This window comes from Penicillium waksmanii, assembly GCF_028829765.1.
Source record: "Penicillium waksmanii strain IBT 27052 chromosome Unknown utg000005l:1.0-5232799.0:1.0-5237142.0, whole genome shotgun sequence".
NCBI classification, from domain to species: Eukaryota; Fungi; Ascomycota; class Eurotiomycetes; order Eurotiales; family Aspergillaceae; genus Penicillium; species Penicillium waksmanii.
Window position 1 is genome coordinate 936,865 of NW_026643252.1, and position 25,357 is coordinate 962,221.

At 50.4% G+C, this 25,357-nt stretch overlaps 7 protein-coding genes across 7 annotated transcripts; 3 read left to right on the forward strand and 4 right to left on the reverse strand.

Moving 5' to 3' along the window:
- Nucleotides 1-562: 562 nt before the first annotated feature.
- N7481_005261 (Dcp1 family protein) lies at nucleotides 563-1,672 on the forward strand (the record flags this gene model as incomplete). The annotated part of the gene is made up of 1 exon (XM_057264480.1): nucleotides 563-1,672. The coding sequence occupies one exon, from the start codon at nucleotides 563-565 to the stop codon at nucleotides 1,670-1,672; it is 1,110 nt and encodes a 369-aa protein (XP_057122200.1).
- Nucleotides 1,673-2,268: 596 nt separating this feature from the next.
- N7481_005262 (bifunctional triacylglycerol lipase/ester hydrolase) lies at nucleotides 2,269-3,520 on the reverse strand (the record flags this gene model as incomplete). Its single annotated transcript, XM_057264481.1, is given in 4 exon segments — nucleotides 2,269-2,503; nucleotides 2,566-2,750; nucleotides 2,889-3,341; nucleotides 3,356-3,520. Coding segments are annotated over 4 exon segments (1,038 nt in total), but the record flags the coding sequence as incomplete, so codon positions are not given.
- A 1,034-nt stretch (nucleotides 3,521-4,554) lies between these two features.
- Nucleotides 4,555-8,069, reverse strand: N7481_005263 (SMEK family protein; the record flags this gene model as incomplete). The annotated part of the gene is made up of 8 exons (XM_057264482.1): nucleotides 4,555-5,564; nucleotides 5,626-5,793; nucleotides 5,853-6,126; nucleotides 6,179-6,654; nucleotides 6,718-7,044; nucleotides 7,111-7,160; nucleotides 7,213-7,499; nucleotides 7,758-8,069. 8 exons carry the CDS (start codon nucleotides 8,067-8,069, stop codon nucleotides 4,555-4,557), a joined length of 2,904 nt encoding a protein of 967 aa, XP_057122202.1.
- A 735-nt stretch (nucleotides 8,070-8,804) lies between these two features.
- Nucleotides 8,805-10,248, forward strand: N7481_005264 (DUF914 domain membrane protein; the record flags this gene model as incomplete). Its single annotated transcript, XM_057264483.1, has 3 exons — nucleotides 8,805-9,034; nucleotides 9,146-9,336; nucleotides 9,413-10,248. The coding sequence occupies 3 exons, from the start codon at nucleotides 8,805-8,807 to the stop codon at nucleotides 10,246-10,248; spliced, it is 1,257 nt and encodes a 418-aa protein (XP_057122203.1).
- A 1,699-nt stretch (nucleotides 10,249-11,947) lies between these two features.
- Nucleotides 11,948-13,835, reverse strand: N7481_005265 (uncharacterized protein; the record flags this gene model as incomplete). Its single annotated transcript, XM_057264484.1, has 6 exons — nucleotides 11,948-12,445; nucleotides 12,495-12,697; nucleotides 12,941-13,168; nucleotides 13,233-13,337; nucleotides 13,582-13,638; nucleotides 13,742-13,835. 6 exons carry the CDS (start codon nucleotides 13,833-13,835, stop codon nucleotides 11,948-11,950), a joined length of 1,185 nt encoding a protein of 394 aa, XP_057122204.1.
- A 4,260-nt stretch (nucleotides 13,836-18,095) lies between these two features.
- On the forward strand, nucleotides 18,096-21,583 carry N7481_005266 (uncharacterized protein; the record flags this gene model as incomplete). Its single annotated transcript, XM_057264485.1, has 4 exons — nucleotides 18,096-18,702; nucleotides 18,798-18,869; nucleotides 18,944-19,101; nucleotides 19,256-21,583. The coding sequence occupies 4 exons, from the start codon at nucleotides 18,096-18,098 to the stop codon at nucleotides 21,581-21,583; spliced, it is 3,165 nt and encodes a 1,054-aa protein (XP_057122205.1).
- Nucleotides 21,584-23,510: 1,927 nt separating this feature from the next.
- Nucleotides 23,511-24,998, reverse strand: erg1 (squalene monooxygenase erg1; the record flags this gene model as incomplete). The annotated part of the gene is made up of 2 exons (XM_057264486.1): nucleotides 23,511-23,779; nucleotides 23,837-24,998. The coding sequence occupies 2 exons, from the start codon at nucleotides 24,996-24,998 to the stop codon at nucleotides 23,511-23,513; spliced, it is 1,431 nt and encodes a 476-aa protein (XP_057122206.1).
- Between the last annotated feature and the right edge of the window lie 359 nt (nucleotides 24,999-25,357).

Below are 25,357 nucleotides of genomic sequence, written 5' to 3' on the forward strand. Positions count from 1 at the left end.
CAGATCTTTTCGGGCTATTATTAATTGGGATTGGTGTTTACATACTTGATTCAATTTCTTTATTCCTAGCACCTTGCATACTCCGCACTGAGTCAATCGCGCACTACCTGGCGGGTCATATGTATACATACCTTCATTCTTTCGGTTACATCTAGTGTAAATTTTCTATATTTGTCCAGAGGGTTCACTCTTTGGTAGATGATACTAGTACTAGCATTATAAACATTGGCGATCGTAAGTAATGGAAGATATAAGGTATGGCGCTCCATATCCGCAATCGGCCCAGCAATAGTAATAGTACTAGTATATCAGTGTAGATCACCGGTGTTGGAGACTCTATAAACATTCAAGTTATACTACTAAGTACCTAGGATTAAGTGACCCTAGCTGGGTCGATTGCGGCTATGGAGGCAGAAGGCGGAGAGCATAGCAGAGCTCCCAATGCGATGACGATATGCGGCACTCCGCTCACCTTTTGGCTTTCACAACCTCCAATCCTACCAGTCCCACCAACTCCCTCCTCCACCACCTCATTCCACCCCGCCATCCATCCTCTCCCGAGATGAGCACCCGCAAAGGTCGACGGAATAATAACCCCCACGGCCATCCCCAACACAATAATCAAATCCAACTTCCTAACCCTCAACTGACCGACTATGAATCCGACGCCTACTTCTCCGACATGCAACACCAGCAAGCTCAAGCTGCTGCTGCCGCCGCCGCTGCAGTAACAGCCGCAGCCGCACCCTCTCGCTCCAACGATGAAATCAATCTCTCCGTAATCCGCCGCCATAACCCCTCCGTGACCGCAATCATCTCCCTAGCACCGTACGTCGTCGTCTACATCTTCAGCCCAACAACCAAACAATGGGAGAAGAATGGCGTGGAAGGAAGCCTCTTCGTCTGCCAACAAACGCAAGGACGACTCGGCGAAGAGCGATACACAGCCTTCGTACTCAACCGCCGAGGCCTTAACAACTTTGACCTGCCCTTAACAGACAGCGACAACGTCGAGATAACAGAGGAGTACGTGATTCTAAAAGCAGACGAAGGCCGCGTAGGCGAACAAGGCGAGAATGGGATCGCCGACCCAATGAACCCCCAACACGACCGAGCAGCAAACGGGTCCAACAGCCCAACCGACGTCCGAATCTACGGCCTGTGGATCTACTCCGAGCCCCCTCCAAACTCGACCGCCGAAGCGCGCACCATCAACGCCCAATTAATCCGGGAATGCGCCGCACACGCCGGAAACAGCCTGAAGCTCGCGCAGGACCGGCTCGAGGCGATGCGTCAACACGATCTCCAAGTAGCCGCGGCGGCGGCGGAAACCCAGGCTCCCCCGCTAGAGGAAATTCAGGCTAGCGCGCCGATGGGCAGACAAATATCGCTGAAGGATCTGTTTGGGCAGCAGCGGGCGCAGGATGATGAGTGGAGTGTGCGGGCGCATCATATGAGCCCGGCAGAAATCCAGATGCAGATGCAAATGCATCAGCAACAGCAGCAGCAGCAGCAGCCGGGTATGGTGCCGCCGCCGCAGCATTATCCGCAGCCGGGCCAGTATCCGCAGCAGCATTATCCGCAGCAACAGCCATCCCACCCACCGCCGCAGCCTCAGGGCGATGTACTTGGAGATCTGTTCCGCCGAGCGGGTCTAGCGTACCAGGGGTAATCAGTGGACAGGGATACTAGAAGGTTCAAGGTGTTGGTGTTATGGCTTTTCCTTTGGATTCAAATTTGAATTTGAATTGGCGCGGTATTACACAGCATTTCAACACCAAGGCGCAGGGATTGTCTGAATTATTCTTTACGACGCATCGATATAACCACTTCCTCATAATTAACGCGGCGCCAACGTACGTTTGAGATACCCCACTGTTGTTGTAGTTAGCCAAGTAGCTAGCTGCACGAAATGACATTCCGTCTCTTCTGCCGAGTTTTCGATCTAATGCTATCAACTCTACGCAATCCTGGGAGGACGAGTGAGTTTTTTTTGTATTAGCTGAAACCTGAGACTAGAATACGTACTCTATAAGTAACTAGGAGTAGGGTAGGTACTAATACCCCTTAAGAAGACAGAGACCAGGGCGATCAATAAGGGGTGAGAAACCTTTGCAGCGCCACTGTAGTCTAACTTGATGAAATATCTTTAATCATCCCAGTAACTTTCCGAGCCATGATCTCGTTATGCTCTGTGTGAAGTTAGTATCTGCAAGATTCCACCAAGTGCTACTAGATGATGGCAACAACACCAAGGCGAAACTTACTCAAACAAAAGGCATGCGGCAACCCCTCTTCACAAACGAACATCTTCGGTCCAAGCCCATCCTTACACCCCTTTAATGCAATAATCTCATCTCGAGTCTTCTCCGCAACCCAATGGTCATTCCGTCCAAAGTAGAAGAATAGCTTAGCGACAGGGTCACGAGTGGAAGAAACACCCCAAACATCATCCGTCCATTTATCAGTCGTGATAGAGGACATCTCGTCGGCAGCCATGTGTCTAAGATGATCGGTTTGGTCAATTTTGCAAGAAAGCTGTAGCTTGGGAACAAAGAGACTTACAGAGCCTGTCGTACGCCACCTGGACTCTTTAAGAAAGTAAATGTCGTTTCGAGAGCATGTGGTGGTGGGTTTTTCATCACAGTCCGAATGGCACTTTTCAAGATCGAGTCGGGGAGAATGAAGGTGAGGAGTCGAGCGAAGAAACTCACAACCAGAGCAAACTGTGGGATGATCGAGAGAAGGGTCTGTTAAGTCGATTAATTAGCTGCTATTTAGTGAAACCAAGTACTTTGCCTTCCGTGTTCTCTCTCTCTCTCTCTCTCTCTCTCTCTCTCTCTCTCTCTGTGTGTGTGTGTGTGTGTTGAACATGATGGAATCCATACCGTCAATTTTTGTCCCGAAGGAGAAGCAGAGATATCCATCACCGTCGGAAACAGCATAATACCGCCAATAATGTCGAAATCAGGGATATTGTCTGCTCCATCAGACTGAAATCCTGTCATAGTTTCGCGGTGTCGTCTCAGAATTTCCATGGCCATGTACGTCCCGACAGAATGTCCGATCAAGATAACCTTCTGCTTTTTCCGGGAGGAAATATTTCGCATCAACTCGTTTAACTTCCCCTGAACAAAACCGATCTGTTCTTCCAGGCTGTAGAGCTTGCGACTTGTCCCACCACTCTTACTTTTGTCCTGGCGGCCATTGCCATTGGAAGACGAGGAAGAGGAAGATTGTTCGGATGAACGATAGTTCTGACTCTGTTCGGTCACTTCAAACCCGCCAAGACTGCACCCGTAGATCAGAAACGAAGTTTCTGATCCTGATTTGGGGAAGAGCTCTCTTTCTCTACTTCTTTGCCCTGGTCTGCTACTAGGTGCTTCGCCAGCAAAGACAGGAAGGGGTGGTAGTAGCTGATCAAGCCGGGGTTCCCTGAAATGAAAAAGATAGTTGTATCGACTTCACTTTCTTCCCCTGTATATGTGCAGAAAACATTTTTGGTAATCCGGGACTCCATCGCAATAGAGGATTCTGCTATTAATTGGGATTCCCAGGACTGGCGACCTCGTCGTTGTCGTCTATTATCAAGGTTGAAACACGACGAAGGGGGTTGTATGTTCTGCAATCAGATATTAGCAAGTCCCACGACAGGCCAGTCTGAGTTAACCGTCAATTGAATGCCCATACCTATTCTAATATGCAAAAAACCGGCTACGCCGAGGTGTAGTTGGAGAAGGTGAGGTTGCGGAGCCGAGTGGATCCCATGTGAGCCGAGTTTGATTTGATGGTCCTACCGGACGCAAGGTCCAACCACGATCTACAACGGCGAACATGCCGACGGATCTTAACATTGACATTCCTTTGAACCAGTGGGGTAGTTTCCAATGTTCATGCTCGGATATTAGCCGGTTGGTCTTTATCCGGATCTTGGTCTGGGCTACTGCGTACAAATACGATATAAGACCTGTGAAGTACAGGGTGTGCCCTTTGACCTACTACGACCCAATTACAAGCAGAATCGTGAGATGCAAGATAGATTGCAATTGGTCCCAACTCCATTCCCATACCCAAAGCCTCCTCCTGGAACCACCAGGTTTCTAACCCCAGAGAAATAAAAAAAAGATAAAAACAGAGAGAAGAAAAGGCACGAAGCCAATTCCAATGCATTGCCCGGACGCCAGCAAAGCGCAATGTACATCATTCGTCCCAGCAATTCTCACCATCAGAGACCGCGGGTTTGAGAGAGAAAAAAGCAATGAGAACTTCACGCTCAAAAGATGAGAAGAGTCGAGGGAGCAAAAAGAGGGGGCGCAAGAAAAGCCCAATACGGGTCGAAAGGAGAAATGGAAATGGAATGGTGACCGCCAGAGAACGACAGCAAAATAGCAATGTTAACGGCAGCGGGAGTGGAAGGGGGTTCAAAAGCACAGGCTGGAAATCCCCGCGCTATGTTTGGTATCGAGCTTGAATCAAAACAAGATAGGAAGAAACGCTGCTGAACGTGCGAAAATCAACTCAATGCGCCACTGCGCAGAATTGTAATGGAAAGAATTAACCGTCTTCATCGCCTTGATTGTCGTCTCTGTTCTCTTTCTCATTGCCATCGGTCGACACTTCCGTGCACGATTTGTCGGCTTCGGTAGTGGCCGTTTTGGCCGGGCCTAAATTGATGGCAATCCTCTTGGGGGCTGCACTGGCAATACCACTCAAGTTGCTAACGCTTTTCTCCGAGCCTATTGACCCGATGGACAGATTTTTCTTACGGTTGAGGATCCCGGCACCAGAATTGCTGCTGGTAGAGCTGCGACGCTTTGGTCCCGCCGCGAGCTTGACCAGTTCATCTTCGTCTTCATCATCACGTCGACGTTTCTCCGCAAGTCGTTCAGGGGCCGGAGGTGTCTGGGCTGGCGAGAGAGGGGTTGAGCCTGCTTCCTCCTCGACATCAGCAACACTCAATGGCTCGCTCTGAGTATGGTTTGCGACATCGTCAGGTTTGGTGGTGTCCATTGTATCCTCGTCATCATCATCAGGGTAATCCACCAATGGCTTGACCATGAGGGGGCTTGATCCGTTTGGTATTCCAACCGCTAGAGAGCCGCGATCATCTTGAGTAGTCCATTCATCTTCATCGTCATCATCACCAGCCTCAAAGTATCGTTCCTCGTCAGCATCCAACCCCTTAACGCCTTGCCAGCGTTGGCCATCCAAGGGAATTCTGCGCGCTGAACTTCCTTCTTCTTGGCTGAACAAGGTGGAATCAGCTTCGGCCTCGTAGCCTTGGAGCTGTTCAAAGCGCATGCACAAGCTTTGGAATGTGTCCACATAGGTAATTTGCTCGAGCTTCTCACGGTACTTCTCCACCACATGTAGTATGAATGGTTTGATATTTTCCCGTTTGATGAATTCAAATAGCTCAAGACAAGCAGAGTTGAGCAAATTGTCGCGCGGCATGGTCTCCAGAACAATGTCCAGAATCAAGCCAAAAGTATTATTGCGTGTCATTAAGGCTTGGTAGAAGGTGTCTTGGAGGCTGATCAAGGTACGGAAGAATTTAAGAGCAACTGCCATTAAGGTTAGCCTGATTTCTACGGGGCCACACTTTATTTATCAACCAGATCTTACCTAGCTTCAGGTGTTTTTGAGGAGCTGTGAGAAGCTGAGCGACTCGAGGAGCGAGGGATTCGCTTTGAATGGAATTCCGCGTCCGGAAAAGATGTTGGCGAACAAAGAAAGTGAGAATATCGACAAGGTGCGCGTATAGCGTAACTTCTTGGAACGTCAAATCATCAACTGGATATAGGTTAGTGTCAAGCTTAATCGTGCAGGGAAATGAATGCAGGAGATCTCACGAGATTCGCGGTCAGCAAGCTGTTTAAGAGGCTGGAAAATACGTTTTGAAGACTCGTCGAAGTGTTGTTGAACAAATGCGTCGGAGAGAAGATTGGAAGAACGAAGTTTGAAGTAATCGGGACCAGCCCGACCAAGAGGGTCCTGCAGGGGTATCTGGGGGTCAAGCAGGATTTTAATGGCATCAGCTAGTTGGTTTTTGACACCGAGATCGGTCTCGGCATGCAGCAGGTCTATCAGGGTATCGGTAAGGGGGGGTCTTCTTCTCGTTGACAGCTTTCAACATGTATCCGCGCATCATCACCGGATCATGATCTAGTAGCGCCACCAATATGTCGATTCCAGTCGTGCGCATAGCTGGGTTTGGGTGCTTCACAGCAAACGCGATAACAGCGAAGAGGCCGTGACTGATAAAGTTGGCAAATAGCTGGGCACGCGAGGGAGCTTGCAGATTCTTCGCAATGGCAGCGCATTGGTGGAGGAACTGCACAGCATCATCCTTACGCTTGGCGTCGGCATTTCTGGGATCGAAGACGGAAAAGAGTTCTCGGAGGAAAGGAGCGTTCGCTTGAATGTGATTGACGATTTCCATTTGGTTGAAGAAAATCAAAGAGTTCAGGACTGAGAATGTCGGATCGTCCAAAATCCGGGCGAGAACCACGTCCTTAAGGTATTGTAAACGCCAGGTACTTCGGATCTTCCTGCGGATCAACGGGTCTCTGATGGGAACGACTTCCTTGTAACGCGACTGGTCCGCTAGATACTGCCGATGATTTGCTTTGAGCGCTGGGAATTCGGGATCATCTGTGGGTATGAATTTAGCTTTGCGGTTTTTTCACAGCTAGTTGACGAGAGCGAGCCACATACATTCCAGAGCTCCGACAACTCCCAAGATGATTTGGTCGGCAACCACGGTCTCAATAATGGTGTTATCGTTCAAGAGGATAAGGGATTTCATAATATTGCATAGTCGGTGTAGGTCGATCAAGCTTTCGAGATCTTCGGCCATGGTGACCAAGGGGACTAGCTTGCCAATGTACTCATCACGGATGATGAACTTGGATAGCGCGTCGCGACCGGGTTGTGTCATACTGGCGGCTCGTACAATCTGCTCGATTTCGGGGAGGTTGCCCAATTCCGGGGCTGGTAATATGATCGATTGGTAGCTTTCGAGGTCATCGGAGAGTGCATCATCTATCACAGGTGGATCACCTTCCAGTTAGACACGTCGCGTGATCCATCTTCGGACAATACTCTTACCGGCAGTTGCTAAACTAAGAAGCTGTTGCTGAACGGTATGCACGAAATCCCTGCGATTCCAATGGTGGTCAGTTCATGTCTCGATGTGGGCGCGCCACGCACACCGCGGAGAAGCGTTGGAAGCGCCTTACCAGATCACCGCGCATCCTTCGGCCTCTTGGAAACTCAGCGCCATATCCGTACCGTTCTGTTCCGTCCAGACAATCAAGGTCTCTGATCGCGTGATACAAGTCAGTCAAAACATACTTCATCATCGGTGATACGAGTTGGGCGGATGCAGTGGGACAGAAACCTTGCTGTTTTTGATAGCCATCGTCCTTGAGGATCTTGGTTTCCAACAAGACACGATTGGGTTCATCTTCGGATTCGACGAATATTCGGGGGATTTCCTACAATCGGAGCGCGCATGGGGTCAGTTTGGGTCGGGAAGCGAGTGAGTGGTGCAGGGGGGAGGGAGAGGATGGGTGGTGCGATAATGCGATGATCTCATGCGCCCGAGGGGGAGAGAAGTCGCGCGACAACGGCGGGCGCGAAGGTGCAGGGACACGGAGATGAGGCGAAGATCAGAGGAAAAGTCGCGGAGAAAAGGCAGAGAGGCATTGCCGGGCTCGAGAACGCAGTGAAGGACCGGGGAGGTGAGGTCTTACATCGAGGACCTGGCCGGTGCAGAAACCAGTGCCGCGGTCAAACCAGTCATTATCCCTCAGTTCATAGACCTTGACACGTTTGCGACCGTCGGGTGGCTGAAGCTCCATGGCCATGATCCGGGCACAAAAGACCGGGGCCTCTCCAGAATGGGCGATGGGTGGTGGTGGGGGGGGGGGAGGCCGGAGGTTGAAGATGTGATGGAAGAGTCTGCGGAGGGGATGACGGAAGGGAAGGTCAATCTTGGAGGATCCGAAGGGGGAGGCTCCACCGGGGGAGATAGGAGTATTCCATATACATTTAGTATACACCATGGCATAGTATACATTAGTACAGCAGTAAATACTGGTAGTAGATTCAGCTGATTAATTAATTATTAATTATAATTACTCCAGATAGCTCCATATTATCTCTATTTACCAAGACCCTAAAACCCTAATGGTGCCTAATAACTATGATAGATGGTGTACCTTAAGCGTGGCAGGTACAGACTTTGTACCTACTGGAAGTACCGAGGTACTACCAGGGCTACTACTAGTTCACTAGTACCCGGATGTACATCCAAGTACCTCACATTTGGCATACGCGCAAGTACCCGCAGTACCTCCGGGAATGCCTGATCCCCCTAAATAACCTTCCGCCGAACCTTCGATTTGCCTTCGAAGAATACCATGGACACCTGAAAACACCTGATAATTCAGGTTGACTTGGTCCAGTACCTCCACTCTACTCCGTACACTCTGCGCTACTACACCACACTAAATTAGCATGGCAGATTCTGCTACCCGATCGGGAAAGGTTCCAGACCGCAGCGCCTTCGTGCTTTTTCTTTCCTTCTTTTCTCTCTCTCTCTCTCTCTCTCCTCCCCTCTATTCACCCCTCATCCGATCACGAGCGACTTCTGGGAGTTTTGCGCTCGTCCATTCGGTTAGAAAGCTCCCTCTCCAATCCTCCATCTATCTCCACCGCAAGCGGCCTGATCTGCGCTGCGCGCATATACATCGGAATCTTTCCCCAAAAAACCCCCGCTTTTGCTTCCACCCAGCATCATGTCCAACTCCGACACCAAAGATCAGGTCACCGTGCAGGCCGCGACTACCGAGGCCACGGAGATCATCTCGCAGTCTTCGCTGCCCAAAGATCCCTCGGTGGCGATCATGAAGAACCCAACTGCGGAGGATGCCTCCTCTGTGGACCCGGCAGACCAGATCGAAAATGAGAAGCAGGGTTTCTGGGCTTTCTTCAAGACCAAGGAGTTCTACATTATCTTGGCTCTAGGGTAAGTCCCCCACTTACCTACTTTCCTGCATTGGTGCCCGCCGCGGCGCCAATCCATGCAACTCCTCCCCAAAATATACAAATGTAAATGATCTGACCATTTGTAATATAGACAACTCCTCGCAATTGCCAATACTTCTACTAGCACCTTCACCACGCTTCTCGGCGAGGAGGGCTGGGCCATCCCCACTTTCCAGACGCTTCTGAACTATTTGCTGCTCACTGCTATCTTCACTCCTTACACGATGTACCGTTACGGCCTTAAGGGCTGGTTCCAATTGTGCTGGCGTGACGGCTGGAAATGTACGTCCTCTCCACTCTCCACTCTATCATACCAAATCACCCGCGGGGACTGACCAACTAACCCTTCTCCCATCAGACATCATTCTTGCTTTCTGCGACGTACAAGGAAATTACTTTATCGTGCTGGCATACCAATACACCACCATGCTGAGCGCGCAACTGATCAACTTCTGGGCAATCGTCGTCGTGGTCGTCATTTCATTCCTCTTCCTGCGAGTGCGCTACCACATCTCTCAAATCGCCGGTATTGTCATCTGTATCGGTGGAATGGGTGTACTGATTGCCTCCGACCACATCACCGGTACAAACGGCGGAGACATCTCCAGCGGCCACCAGCTAAAGGGTGACCTCTTCGCTCTACTCGGCGCATCCTTTTACGGTCTAACCAACACCGCCGAGGAATACTTCGTTAGCAAGCGGCCCGTCTACGAGGTTCTGGGCCAACTTTCGTTCTACGCCTGTATCATCGATGGCGTCCAGTCCGCCATCTTCGACCGCGGCAATTACCACACTGCTACCTGGGACGGCAAGGTCGGCGGCTACCTCGTCGGTTTCACCTTGTGTCTGACTCTGTTCTACTGTCTGGCTCCGCTGCTTTTCCGTCTGTCTTCTGCGGCCTTTTTCAACGTCTCCATGCTCACCATGAACTTCTGGGGTGTCTGCATTGGCGTCAAGGTCTTCCACTATAGCATCCACTGGATGTACCCTATCGCTTTTGTCCTGATCATTGTTGGTCAGCTGATTTACTACCTCGGTCAAAGGGCCATGGCAGAGGCGCGGAAGCCTTGGTTGGGCAAGAATCAGGAACGTGGTGTGGCGGGTCTTTTCACTGCGAAGAAGCGTATCGAGCATGTCGCGCCCGCAAGCTCAGATCCCGAGCGTCGGCTTTCTGCCAACGATAGCACTGTTTAAGAGGTAGCTCAGATCCAATTTTGGTTTCCCTTTTTTCGGTTTTCCAAATCTCGATTTGGGCATTTCAAGGGGAATAGGATACATCCTTAAACGTATGTATACTGAACCTTTCAACCGGTTTAAACATAGACCTTAATTGGTTTCGGCTATTTTGGATACACGGTGACTTGATTTTCCTTGGGGCTCAGAGGTTGTTTTGCTCATGCAGGTGTTAATATTTCAAGTGTTAATATTTAATTCTTTAACGACTTCAATCTATCTTTTTTGCTTGGCTTAAGTTGTCTGCTCTCTCATAATAGATCTTCCAACCACTGACAGTCGAATGAAGCTAGATGTATGCTTTGAACACATGGAGTGACCCCGCGTTCTTCTTTATTGTGTTCTAGAATTCACCTTGTGGTTTCATGCAAGGCATGAGGTTGGCTCGGACGTACTGTAAATGCCCTATCCCACCCCCATACATAGCCCTAGTCAGGGTGGATCTACTTGCCACATTCCGGTTCGGTCTCCCGCAGCAAGGTCTCGGAATCTGTACAATGGTTTCGAGAATTCCATTGGCCGTGGCTAGAAATCATCCGTACTGCAGGGTAACATAGGTGATACAAAGATCCGGTGAAGTCATACAATATAATAGTTAGTATATCCGACTACCAAATGGAAGCAGATTCAATTGCTGGCCTATGGATCTCCTACTACCTTATGGTAGTTAAGATCGAAAACACTGCTTAATATTGGTACTGTAGTATGAGGATGAATACTATACTACCATTGTGTTTACCGCTGGACGACCTCGTAACAAGAAAACCAATTGTTGTTCTCGAGGTCAAAATTTCTTTTATTGTACCAACAGCAGTATCTGGTTAAAGAAAATTGCTAAAATTCTGTGTTGTGTACAAAATATTTTCCGAACCCCTTTCCGCACCAACCCTTTCCTTGCTTGCCAGTAGGTAGATAGACACCAAAAAAAAGGACAATTGCAAAGACAAAGAACAAGACCGTTGGAGCTGAGAACACCGAGAAATGAGAAACCCGTGAGCCTCAGACTATAAGCGCCAAGATATCCCATCCGACCATCCAACACAGCATAGGCACCAGATGAAGGCAAAAAAAGAAACAAGATAGAAGATAAAAACAACAACAGAGACTGGAAGTCAAAACCAAAAAAGACAACAAGACTCGCTCCATTGCAAGTTCAGATATGTGAGTGTGGGTGTTTTGTCCCAAACCAAAAGTGACACCAAATAGCAAGAAGACTCCGAAAACCATAACCAGTGGCGACACAACACCTCTTTCATCCGCCCAAGCCAGCTTGGTATCCAATCCCAAACCGAAGCAATCCAAAATGACAAGAAACAAAAGAGAAGAACTGGACAGAACAGAACATAACAGAGCTGAAGAAGAAACCAAAACCGAGCGTTAAAAGGGGATGCATGCAGAACAGGACCTCAAAGCTGTTCCGGCATAACCCATCCCTCTGCCATCATTATATATACCAAGCGTGCTCCAAGACCCGAATTCGCTCTCCCCAAAAAGAGAAAAGTAGAGTAAAGTAAAGTAAAAGCCCCGGCTTCCTCGAAGAAATGCCGCCGGAAAAGGGTAAACGGAGTTAACTCCCCACGTCCAAAAATGTCCAAAATGCATGCCAACAACGCAATGTGTCAAGCCAATGAATGGGGTGCGCAAAATACATTAGTCCAAATTAACCCCACACAGAGGCCTGGACACCAAGGCCACTCTTGGAACCCCAGACACCGCTGCCGTTGCTCCAGCCCAAACTGACACCACCCGCGGACGGGTCCTTGGGGCCAGATGCAGCAGGGGCGGCAACGGCGGGGTTGGAGCTTGCGGAAGTGGCCGCCGCATGAGAAGCAGCAGCCTCACCGGGGGTGAAGCCGAATCCCAAAGGAGAAGGGAGAGGGGTGGTTGAGCGTTTGTTCAGAGCCGGGTTGGAGGGAGGAGCGGTGGATTGACCAGCGACTTGGCGAGAGCCGATGGGACCCACGCCGACGGATCCAATGGGGCCTGTGCCAGGCTTGGAGGGGGCCTGTCGGGAGGAAGGCGAGGCGGCACCGCCGGGAGACGAGGTCGCAGTACCGGGCTGATCGGGGAATCCGGCGTTAATGGCGGAACTCGGCGACGAGGTGCTATTGGCACGGGATGGTGACTGCAGGCTCGAGGTCGACTCGGCAACGGGGGTCTGAGTTAGACCGAAGGCATCGACGGCCCGGGGGGGAGGATCCGCGGACACCGGTCGAGGAAGGAGTGGCCGCTTGGCTGTCAGGCCGGGAATTATCATCAGAAAGAGGGCCGGTATTGAAGAAGGCTGGGCTTTCGTTGCCATACAGGGCGCGGTGCTGACGGTGCAAGAGGCCGCGGTGATTTTCTTCACTCATAGCAGCCGGGCTGAGGGAGCGATCGGATTTGCTTGCAGACAGTTCGGCGAGGAGGCCTTTGGAAAGAGAAGACGAATTAAAATCCCGAGTTTTCAAGACAAAATGCCAAACAGAAAGAATGTAATATTATACACCAGAAAAAAGTGGCCCGACGGATACATATAGATGCAGCGAAAAGAAGCATGACAGGAAAATGTGGAACAATGACGGGGGAATATAGCGTCAAGAGAGATGGAGAGAGACAAGGGAAGATGAGGGAAGAACAAGAGAGAAAAAAAAGAACACACGCTACCACGTACTTCGGTTGTACTGCTGCTCCTGGTGATAGTTGCGGAGCTCCCGCTCTCGCTGTGCTGCCATCCGACGTTTCGCCTGCATCATTTGATCCACCTCATTCGTCCGACCCTGGTAACGCTGGGAGGCATAGAAGCCTTGGGCATTACCGGAAGGGTGCGCTCGGTTGTTGGTATTGCTGTTCTCAAACTCGCTGACGGAATGGTGGCGCTGGGGGCCGCCCATGCGCGGGTCTGTCACGGAATTTCGAATCAGAAGGTCGAACACCTCGTCGGATCGGATCCAATTGCCACATACCGTACTCAGGGTAGGGCCGGCCCATCATCATAGGCATCGAGTCCCGGCGAGGAGCATTCCACAGCTTGCCGCTCTTGACAAGGTTGTCGATCGCGCGGTCAACCTCTTCACAGAAATAATTAGATTAGTATTTGTTCATTCTCCAATTGATATGTGTATAAATTTTCTTCTCTCGAGATTCGATGATTGACCCCGAGTCCGTTCGATTGAAGCTGATGGGGTTCACTATCGTCATACGATAGGTTGTGTGTGCCACAGATAATTTTCCATCCATCATTTTGGTCGTGCGACAAACGAACGGGACTCGGGGAGACGAAGGAGAGCGGAGATGCGAAAGGATTGTGCATACCGTCGAATTGAGAGGAGAATGCCGGACTATCATCACGCTGGGAGACCGAGCTGGAGCCTGGAAAGAAGACTATGTGTCAATTTTTTCGATTCTTCTTATTTTATTTTTTTCCCTCCAAGTTTTTTGATCGGCAGAAAATCGGGGTTGACGAAGAGCATACCTGACCGGGAGGGAGGCACGGGCTGCTCCCACGAAGCCTGGCGTGGTGTAGCAGAAGGAGCCTGCCAGCCCTGTGGTTCGTAGTACGAAGACATGGTCGTTGAGAGGAATCTTCGCGGAACGACGACGGTTCAGGGGGAGCGGAAGGCGGAGGAGAGAGGATCCGGGAGTAATCAGAGGCGATCTGGAAACAAGAAAAGCGAAAATGTAAGTGACCACCACCGTAGAGAAATTTAGGCCAAAAATTCGAGGAGACAGATAGAGGAGAAAAGAGGGTTCCCAACTGGTCCCCATCATCTCAAATGCAAATCGTGAGATCGCCTGAGAAAAATGGCCGTGGGTCCTCTCCGTGCCGCACTCCGGCGGAATCGGGGGAATTTGGGCTTGGGCATTTTTTTTTGGGTTGGCACGAGGGAGGGGACGATCGGGGTAGGTCCGAGGAAACAGAAAATACTTACAAGGAGTAGCCTCTGAAGATGGAGTCCCACGAGTCAAGGTCGAAAGAAAGAGGGAGAGATAGTAAAAAAGAGGGGGTAAGAGGGAAAAGAAAAAGGAGGAGGGTCACGGTGGCTATTTTGGGGGGGGTCGAGTTGGTGTGGGTGGATTCAAAGGAGGGGCGCACCCGAGATTACAAGCAGTTAGTTACAGTAGGACGAGTTAATAATCTTTGCATGAGTACGAGTACACTTGGCTATAGTCATAGCATAGCATAGCATTACCAATGCCATGGCTATTGCTATTGCCATCTCGTGTAGTAGTAACTACCTATACGTATACCTATACTGAAGTATCATTGTATACTAACTGCTAGGTATACTAACTGTATACTAGTTAGTAGTACTGTAGTTATTACTAAACTACAGTAGAGTATAGTTAGTTACAGTATACTGTGTAAGTACACTATAATCTCCTCCACGCGGCAATTCCCGGTCTTGAGAACGGGGCATGCGCCTAGTCCAAGGGGCCCCATCCTCGTATACCCTTACTACAGTAGTATTAGTACTATGTACTCCGTAACTACTGTGTACTTATACACATGTATCCTCCCACCAAGGTTCCTCCACCTTTGTGTGTCCAATCGACTGATGTACTAACCATACTCAAGTACTTAGCACAGACATTGTCTTTGTTCTCGATACTTCATACTTCTCCACGTCGAGGACCAACCCTACTCCAGAGGACTGCCGCCAGATCCGCTTTCCACCTTTTCCCTCTCCTCTACTCCATCTCGCCCGCCCCCGTGCCTTGCTCGTCTCGGCTTTCGTCGCGGAGCTGGCTGTATGATGATGGCAATACTTCAATACTGCAATGCGCCCTGCACTCGCATGCAGCCTGCCAAGGCTCATTTCGCCGCCTTGCGACGGCTGAGCTGAGCTGCGAACCAGAGGTGGGGAAGGGTAGAGGGCTTCTTTTTGCTTTCCATCATGCATCCTATCCACTGGTCAAGGTTCCAGGTTTCGGCCAGCCCTTCAGAGAACAAGGAAGCCTCAAGAGTTCGTTTCGGAATGCACCCCACGGAGGACGTTAGCTGCACTCTCTAGTGGCATTATTTCCGCCCCCGGGCCTTTGCCCCGTCCATCTTGGTCCGTGCTATGACCAACGCATCGGCCGGTCAATTCAGGAGGCCCATGTGGGGCAATACTCTACAGTACGGAGTACCTAAGGTACTTGCTCACAAATATGTACAGAGTACGGAGTACAAAGCAATGTAGTATATTCTCCCGCAAGGTCCGCGGCCCCTCCCCTTCAGATTGGATGTTCATCCTCAATCCAGTCAGCGCGGGCCCGCTTCATGCCCGCGCAGAATGTACTAGTTTGCAGCTGGTAGAGCAGCGTACGTGACGCCTGTGACGCCTGCCAGTGCCCATGTGGGCGGGGCTGTGTCCGGAGTGAATCGCTTGGTGGGTTAGAGCCACTGGTATAGTCCTATACCCAGAGTGCAACACTGGCTCGGATCTGGCCTGATCTCGAGGCCCGCTATATTAATCAGTTTGTATACATCCCCAGTACAGGAGACCATGGGAACTCCCGACCCAGCTTTCCCCAGAAACTCTAATATTCTTCGCGATCATCTGCCGAGAGTCACTCTCTCCAAGTTCTTCTCGCGTACTCTCCGGAGTGTATTAGTGTATTGGGGTATCACCAGGAAAGTTGTCCCCAGGGGATGTGCCTGCGTCACCCGGGAGGCCTCGATCCAAGCTAAAAAAGAAAACAAAAACAAAAAGAATCAAACAAAAGAATGGTAGCGAAAGGGTTGGCCCCATAATAGCTTCAAGTTTCGCCATATAGACTTGCCAGGGGGCAACAGCGCTAAATGAAAATATCCCACTCGGCCGCACCGCCGGAAATAATTGGAAGGTTTTACGGGGTAGGTGATGATTTGAAGCCAGCTTTAGTGTAAAAAGATTTGCAGATTAGTTGTTGCGTCGCGTGACATGGATATACACCTGGACATAAACCAGCTTATAAAAAAGAAATAAGGAAAAGGCTACCTGAGCCACGCTCATACTAGTACTCCGTACTCCGTAACTACCTACATGAGCTCTCGGCGGTGGGATCTGGTTCTTCTAGCCTTTTTGCTTCTGTTTTCTTTTTCTTTCCTTCAAGTTTTTCTTCACCCCCCGTTAAGACCTCGGGATCGGTTCGTCCCACGGATCAGCTTTTACACAAAAGGGCTTTGTCCGCATGTCACCGAAGCGAGGGAGTCGAGACCACGGGGATAGAAAGCGATTTGTGGAAATCGCCCATTGTACTATGTACTCCATGCTTCCAAACATTGGGTGCAGCGCGACCGGAGAGATAAAGGGGTGTTCGGCACCGGCCATGGTCTCGCGGTCTTAGGAGAAATGATCCAGCCACAAGGTTCTTTCATCGGGGCAGTAGGGGGATGGGAATGCCGGCGGGTCCAATGATCACTGATCATTGATCACAGAGCGGGCCCTCAGGGTTGGGTCAAAGAAAGGGAGAGAAGTTCAGGGCTCACTCTCACCATCCGGCTCCCGAGGCTCACTGCATTGCAATACTATAATTAAATAAGGTGGCTTCCCTTGACGCTGATGGTGGCCTGGATATCTCCGATTAGGGCGATTTAGTGTATACTTATAGTAGTAGTCAAGTCACACGTGCAAGGATGCGCAGAATCGCGGGGAGGAAAGCAGAGTGTCGATCAGAAAGGGGGCCCATTCGATACCATTTGATACACTATCGGATCTCTTGGTACCTGCAGCATCTCCGGGTTGATTTGCAGGGTGGCGTAGAAAGGAAGTAAAGGGGTAGGGGATTGGATAAGATCAAGTCAAAGAGATGAATGGGAAATACATAATGATACTCGGTAAACCTTGTCGATAGCTGGCAGAAGAGTTGGCAGGATGTAGCTACTGAGTACTCCTGTAGTTCCCTACTAAAGTAACTATGCCATGCTGTGGAAATCATGCATGTCGCAGGTAGAGAAACACTTAGGCGCCCTTCGTATTCTGGCTGAGTAGACAGGTTTCAGCAGATCCCCTCCGTAATAAGTCCATTTTCAATTTCAATTTCCATTTCCATTTCCATTTCCATTGCGATGGTGAGAGGTGGACTAGTTAGAAGACTAAAAAAAGGTGCGGTCGGCTTGACTTGATAACCTTTGGCCTTTGCTTTGGACTTACCGCCAGGGGGGGGCTTTACTCGCATCTTCACTTTGACTACACTTGACTACACAACACTTCTTCTCTCTCCTCTCCTTCTCCCACGATCCTCTTCGTCTTCAATCGGAACCCCGGTTGGTTCCTCCCGATTACCCACGACCTGCCCATCTTACTCGCCCTTCCCCCCCCTCCTCCTCCTCCACCTCCGTGTTGTTCCCCGAGCGCCACGTTCCCTCCCCTTTAACCGTTCACTGAACTGCTTCCCTGTTCGGTCCTCGACATTTGCTTCTTTCTTTCTCTCGTCTCTACTCCTCCCACTCCCCCTCCCCCTTGACTCCTGGTTGAGACCTCTTATCTTCTCTTCTCGACTGTGGTTTCTCTCCAATTTTGAGAACCGTGTGTGAGGGCGATTGATTCACCTCCACCTCCCGTTTCGCAACCAAATTCTACCATCTCCCCTCCTCCACTCTGGAGAAAAAAAAAACCCCTCCCTCCCCAAAAACCTCACTTTCCTTTTTCCGACGAAAGGAACCGCGAGCCTTGCTACTTTGTTCAAATACCCTACCTTCTTGACCAGCAGGAGACAATCTCTTTTGCTGGGCTTTCGTTGGCCGCTTGTACCATTGAGTGGACCCGGAGGGGCTGTCTCGAGTGAGTGTGGTGGGTGTGGATTCACAACCGAGTCGCCGAGTCCGACACAAAGACGAGGACTTTGTTGGAAACTGCTATATGGTCCCCTTCATCGATGGGAATGCAAACTGTTCCCAGCACAGTGGTGACATCCCACCGATAGCGTCGGAGCAGCCTCCCACCATGGCCTGGATGCCGCAGTCCGACGCGACCGACCTTCCACATCGCCCTCCATTGACATCGCAGCAATCAAATTCCCTTCCCTCCACTCCATACCAACATGCGCGCAACCTCTCCTTCCACTCTCGATCGCCCTCACCCGCTCGCGGGAGCACCTCTCCTCGATCGACACATTCCGAATCAATACATTTGCCCCCTTCCGCTCGAAAACCGCTTGGAGGTTGTAAATATGAAACCGCCATGGCTTATTTCCGAAGACGAATACCCTATAGTCTTGGTGCGGATCCGTTACCGGAGGAGAAGGAGGAACTGAAGAAAAAGCTGGTCCCGGAGGAAGAGAAGAAAATGACGGCGGACATCATGGACTTATATGATCGGTTATTACCATCTGCGGAAAGCGATGATCGACGGCATCAGCTCGTTCGCAAATTGGAGAAGCTGTTCAATGATCAGTGGCCCGGTCATGAAATCAAGGCCAACGTCTTTGGCTCGTCGGGGAACAAACTCTGCTCTAGTGATTCGGATGGTACGTTTCTTCAGTCCAGGAAAGGACCACGACGCAGAATTTCGAAGGGTGTCTACAGACAAACAAAGGGAATCTGAAAGGCTGACCTGCAACAGTGGATATTTGTATTACGACAAACTTCAAGGACCTGGAGCATGTGTGTCTTCTGGCGAAGGTTTTGGCAGAACGTAAGAATTTCGCTTTTCTGAGATCTTGGAGATCTTCATCTTTCATTTTGGCCGCCGACTGACTCTTTGACCAGACGGAATGGAACGAGTTGTCTGCGTTTCACATGCAAAGGTTCCTATCGTGAAGATCTGGGATCCCGAGTTGAAACTGGCTTGCGACATGAACGTGAATAATACTCTAGCGTTGGAAAATACTCGGATGATCCGCACCTATGTCGATGTCGATGAACGGGTACGACCGTTAGCAATGAGTGTAAAGCACTGGACGAAACGACGGATCCTGAACGACGCGGCTCTTGGAGGGACACTGAGCTCATACACCTGGATTTGCCTCATCATCAACTTCTTGCAGACGAGAAATCCCCCCCATTCTTCCTAGCCTCCAGGCTCGGCCGCACGAGAAAAAGGCAACCCCCGAGGGTTTGGTATATTCGTTTGACGATAATCTCAAGTCATTGTTGGATTTTGGTCAGAAGAACAAGCAATCTGTCGGTGAACTTTTCTTTGAGTTCTTTCGATACTACGGCCACGAACTCAACTACGAGGAGACCGTCATCTCTGTACGCGAGGGCAAATTGGTATCTAAAGAGGGCAAGGGCTGGCACCTGATGGTGAATAACCGACTTTGTGTGGAGGAACCGTTCAACACATCGAGGAATTTGGGAAATACTGCCGACGACACTTCGTTTCGAGGATTGCATATGGAATTGCGGCGAGCATTCAAGTGTGCTTCTGTAGGAGACCTAGCTGATTGCTGCGCGCAATTCGAGTACCCACTCGAGGAAGAACGGACTTGGGAGCGACCACCGCCACAACCACGTCCTATCATCACCCCTTCATTACCCAATCGCGGAGGTCGGGGTGGTGGTCGTGGTGGGCGATATAACAATCAAACTCCCCGAGGCGGGTTTGCAGGTGGTCGTCGGGCGTCCAACACTGGAGGAAAGTCCAACAACAATACATTCCGACAACCGAGTGCCACGAATGCATCCGAATTGTCCCTGCAAGCGCAGCAGCAGGCCCAGTATATGCTTCATGATCAGCTCTACCAGCAGATTCAACTTCTTCAAGCTCAAGAACAAGAGTTGAGGATGCAGTTGCAAAACCAAGCCCTCATCACCGGTCGCCCTCCGCCTTACTTCCTTCGCCAGCCTTTCCTCCAATTCCCAATGCCCCAACAACAGGAGTACTCGGGCGAGGAGAACTCTCGCTCAAGGTCAGGTACTGTAAATCAGCCGCCACTCACCCCGTCCCAGCGGCAAACACCCCTCCTTAACCCTACCTATGCCTCTGTCAGCGCCTCTGGCATGCAAGCTAGCGCGACAAACCCTCCGTCTCCATCTGCCACCAACACACTTCCCGACCTCCGTCGAAATTCTCGGCGGTCATCCGTTGTAAATGGTTCACCCAAAGCATCGCTAAGGGCCCAGTCACAACCCGCACGACCCCAAAATTCGCCCTCGTTTCCGACTTTCACGCCCCTGTATACGATTCCACAGCCCCTTGATACGTCTTACGCCTCTAAGCAACGCCCGATTCCCGAATCCTTGGAACGTGGAGATGGTAGTGGAGACGAGACCAATATGCCGTCAAACAGCCTCCCGAGCAATGGCTCTCGCTCTGATTCTGTCGACGAGAACCGCTCACAGGACCTGCTAGGTTATTACATTACCCCTCAGCAGCTGCAATTATACCAGCAGAACAATATGCTACCCACATTGGCTTCTCACGTGGGAATGCTGCAGAATGGTTATTCGTCTTTCCTCCCTGTGCAACAGGAATACCGATCCTCCGGGGGAGTCTTTTCGTCCGAAGGTTCGAGCTCACGGTCCGATCAGACCCCGACGCCAGCGCCAAAGGCTTCAACGTCACAACCGCCGCAGCGCTCAGCATCCACGCGCCCCGCTGACCGTGGAGGACCACTCATTGTAGATGGTTCGGTTCGACCCAATGAACCTCGTCCGGCGTATGGATCTGACTTCATTGATTCGTATACTGTGGGTACCGCCTATACTTCGACTTCCGAGGACCACAACATCAACACCCCTGCCAGCTATTCCGATTCCCTGTCTCAGGATTTCCAAGAGCCCGTCCCCTTTGAAATGGAACAAACGCCTGTGTTCACGCAGTCACCATTCGAAGCACAAAAACAGAGCAATGGAAATACGGAAACTCAGCTGGAAAAGACAAATGGCCAACCTGAGCTGCTCGCCAGCCGACTGCAGAATTACCATCTATCAAACGCCGAGAAGCTCGCCCAGTCCCATTCGGCGAACAAGACGAATAAAAACGGCTCCTCGCACCATGGCACTGGCAAGGACACAAGCCAGGCGAAGAGTCACAATTCTGGGGGTGATAAATTTACCTCTTCTGCAGGTGCCAACGAAGGTCGACAAACACACTCAACCTCGAAGCGCCGGACAAATGGGGTGGATGCCTCGGAGAAGACGAATGGGGTGAGCCACGGCCACAGCCACAAGTCCAAATCCAAGGGCCGACAGGATACTTCAACCACAAGCGGGGACGCAAAGGAGAACCCATCCAAAAAGTCCGGCGTGGCGACAAACGGGGCTACCGATCATGGCCATAGTGGCTGGCAAACCACCAAGAAAAAGCACCGTCGCAACGCGAAGTCATCTGCTGAATCACGCAATGGAATTAACGGTGGCCCCGAACCTCTTCCCGCAGATGAGTCGATGCGTAAAGGCGGGTGAAAGTGTGCGATTTCCAGTTCCAGTATGGCACCATTCGAATCTTTTCACTGCAAAAGCAAAAGGCGCCCACGCCGCGCCCCAAAAAAACAAAACACATTTAGCATAGGGGACAACATCAATCTTCCCCAACGACAATCATCCAGCCCTGCTTTCATGGAGTATCATCGTTAGCTTTTCCCCGCCAGACATCTTGTTTTATTGTCTTGATACTTCCATTTTCATATCGATGTCTGGAGAGAGACGAGGCATATGCGTCAACGCCCATCACATTCAACAGAGTCCCACGAAAGCGAAATCAAGATACGAGAAGAATAAGAAGAAGAAAACGACGACAGCAAACAATAACAATAACAAATAACAAACTAAGAATGAAGAATGAAGACTTGGGGACCGGTTTCATCATGTTCATCATCATCTTTCAGGAATTCCACGCAACAACGCACGGCGAACGACATCTGTTTCCGCACCTGCTTCTTTTTTGTGCATTCCTTCTTTCTCGCAAGCTGTTTGGAGTTTTCTTGTGTTACATGGGCTAGATCCCTTTCCCACTGGGTGTTCTTTTTTTCTCTCTTCCTCTTTTGCTTTGCCCCCCCTTTTTTTTCTCCCTCTGTTCTTCCCTCCAAGTGTCTTGATTCTTATGGTGCCATTTTTTTCCTTTTCGGTTCTGTATAAAAAGAGAATTAACAACCCTGTCAATGAGAAACTATAAAAAAATCGAAAAAAGGCTTATTGCAATTCATGTGTCCCGAAGTTTGTTGTAGATGGGATGTAGCGGGTTTGTTTGTCCTTGGTCATGCTGCTGCTGCTGAACTGGAGATCTGTCAATATCAGCATTTGATTGTATTTTGTTAGAATAGACTTGGGATCGTGTTTGTACATAGTATTGCATTGCAATAGACGAAATTCGCCATCCTTGGGTTCACACTTTATCAAGAAGCAAGCATTTATCTCACATCCTCGACGAATGAGACTAGACCGCAAGTCGGACTGGAATATGACATGGAAAGATCCACCAAAGACAAGGTAAGCCATCCATGGGTGAGAATCACTCCATAAAGGCTCACTGGTGTTGAAAGGTATCCATAGCCTCATGCTGGGAAGGAAAAGAAGCGACAAAGCGATCCTCCTCTCCGAATTCCATCGGAGGAAAATGAGGAAGGGGGGGGGGGGAGTCGAGGGCGAGGGCAATGTACCTAGGCCTTCTACTAGTACATATGTAGGCGCCATCACCATACGAACCCTTGCTGGGATGACATTGCGCCATCCAGATCACGCCTGCCGTCATGGGCTGGTGCAGGTAGGACAAGAATGTTAAGAAGTACTAGTTTGTACCGACCTGCATGGCCAAATCAAATTGCTGGGGGGTTGTCACGTAATTATTCCAATTCTTGGCTTGCGTATAGGACGAAGTATCTTCATTCATCAAAGCACCCGAGGTAAGCCTTCGTTTTTGCGAACTGTGAGTGTGAGTGGTACCATGCATGGTGCTAACGAACTTGAACTACAAATGCCCAGGTGTACGGGTAAATCTTGGCATTTGCCAGTGGGAGGTATGTAGGCATTGTTTTCTAAGCTTGTTTCTATGGAAATTCAATTCAATTGGCATATTTTGACATTGATTGTATCGTCCACCCAGGTAAGTTGTATGTTAGTAGGTGACACATCGAATAATGAACAGTCTTCAAGAACACCGGGAAAAGAACAAGTAAACCCCCGAACTCGATAATCGAAAAAGTGTTGGTACAGTCAATCGCTTTTGTTTCTCTTGGAAAAGCCACGAGGGGATAAATTAAATCACATAAAGAGCTGAAGTATACCCGATCAAAGGTCGAAGAAGTGGGAGATTATGATAATGGGGCCCCGTCGCTGAAACACATTATGTTCATCAAATGGTATATAATATAAAGATCGTCGCCGGATGGTCTGATCAGGACCGGAGCTCGGCGAAGATGTATGGGAAAATCACAACGCAGGCGGTCCAGAAGACCATGATGGATCGGAAGGGGAATAGGATGAGGTGGGTCAAAGGAGTGTCGCGGAAGAGAACCCAGATGGAGAGGAAGGCGACAGTGAAGAAGTGGGAGAAGAGGACGAGAGGTTGTTTGATGAGGCCGGCGAGTAGACCGACGGGCCCATCGACGGCGCCGATCTGGAAGTAGCGGAAGCAGCCTCGCTGAAGGGCGCGGAGGTTTACATCTGCAGAGTGTTAAAGAGGGCTCATTGTAAAAACCGAAGGAGAGGGGGAAATCATACCGTCAGCGGCGAACAGGGAATAGAGGGCCTGCGCGAGAATGTTGATAACAGAGGACGAGTTCTTTCTAGCCCAGTGGAAACGGGCGAGTTGCTTCAAGACCAAGGTGGTGTTGCCCAGGTCAGGCACAGCCTCGGGGCTAAGCAGCTCACGAATGACGCAAACGTCGTTCAGTGCGACTGTCATTCCGCCACCAGTGAGAGGGTGTCGCATATTCAGCGCATCGCCCAAGATCATCATACCAGGCGTCTTATTGGTTGAAGGCGGGAGGAAGGAGTTCGGCATCGACCGCAAGTTTCCTTTTTCGAGGGCAGCCGCGAAAGCGGGCTGGGTTGCCTCGGGAAGAGAAGGGAGAACAGTGTTTTTCATATAGCCTTTAACTCCGCCGTTCTTTACAGAAGCGGCGGGCAAGTTATCAGGGATATCGATCAGGATGCGAGTCTCGTGGGTGCCAATCTGGTACATGAGGACGGGTGGGCAGTCGCTGAGAAGGACGTGGCCGTAGCAGGGAGACGGGAGTTGCGCATCGATCATTTCGAGGCCCCAAAACTTTGAACGGCGCTTGGGGGTGTATGGGTGGTGCGTTTTGCGGAATTTGGAAGCGTAGCCGTCGGCGACGACGGTGAGCTGGGCGAAATAGCAGTCCTTGAGATCATTGGTGATGCACTCCACACCAAGAACCTGTGAAGGGTTTGTAGAAGAGGTCACGAGAGCAGTTGCTGTGGTCTCAACGACCGTGACGTTGGGGCAGTCGAGCGCCGCCTCCCTTAATTTCATCACGAAGCGGCCATGGTGGAACGCTTTTCCCAGGGGGGCGGGCGATGAGGGGGTGGCCTTGGGGTATTCGAGCTGGACAGGGTCTCCATGATAACTAACATAATAACCCTTAACTTGAATCGCGTCGATCTCATCGAGGCAATCTTGCAGGCCAAGTTGTTCCAAGGCTTGCACGCCACCGGGTTGTAGCAGTTCGCCAACAATGCGATCGGGCTCCTTCATGGAACTCTCCAAAAGCAGAACACTTCTTCCTTGTCTTCCGAGGGCGACGGCCAGAGCGCAACCCAGAATACCAGCACCGACGATCACAATGTCGGCCTCATGGTATTCGATGCGGCGCTGTGTCGCCTGCTGAGATTTCGAGGCATGGCCGTTCGAGGTAGTCATGGTGGAGGGAATCGTGTGGAAGGGACGAGGTGAGACGAGATCAATAGGGCGGCCGGGAGCCGCAGGGGCATTCTCTCGAATTTAAGCGGAGGAGAGTATGGGCTGATGCGCAAAAAAGTCGCGGAGGAGTAAATCGTTGGGGGGAGAAAGGGGTCCGTGGCGTGACATGTGAAGGCCCGGTCTTGGCATCAACTCTATTTGCTGGTCCAGCAGCCTCCACTTGCGATCTTTCACAAATACGTGGTTTAAATGATAATAAAAGTCATTCAAATTTAGTTCTATTCAAATCAATTGAACTAGATGATATCTTCAATTTGGAATTTCTTTGTCTGTCTGAAAGAACTAGGAGCGAGACTAGA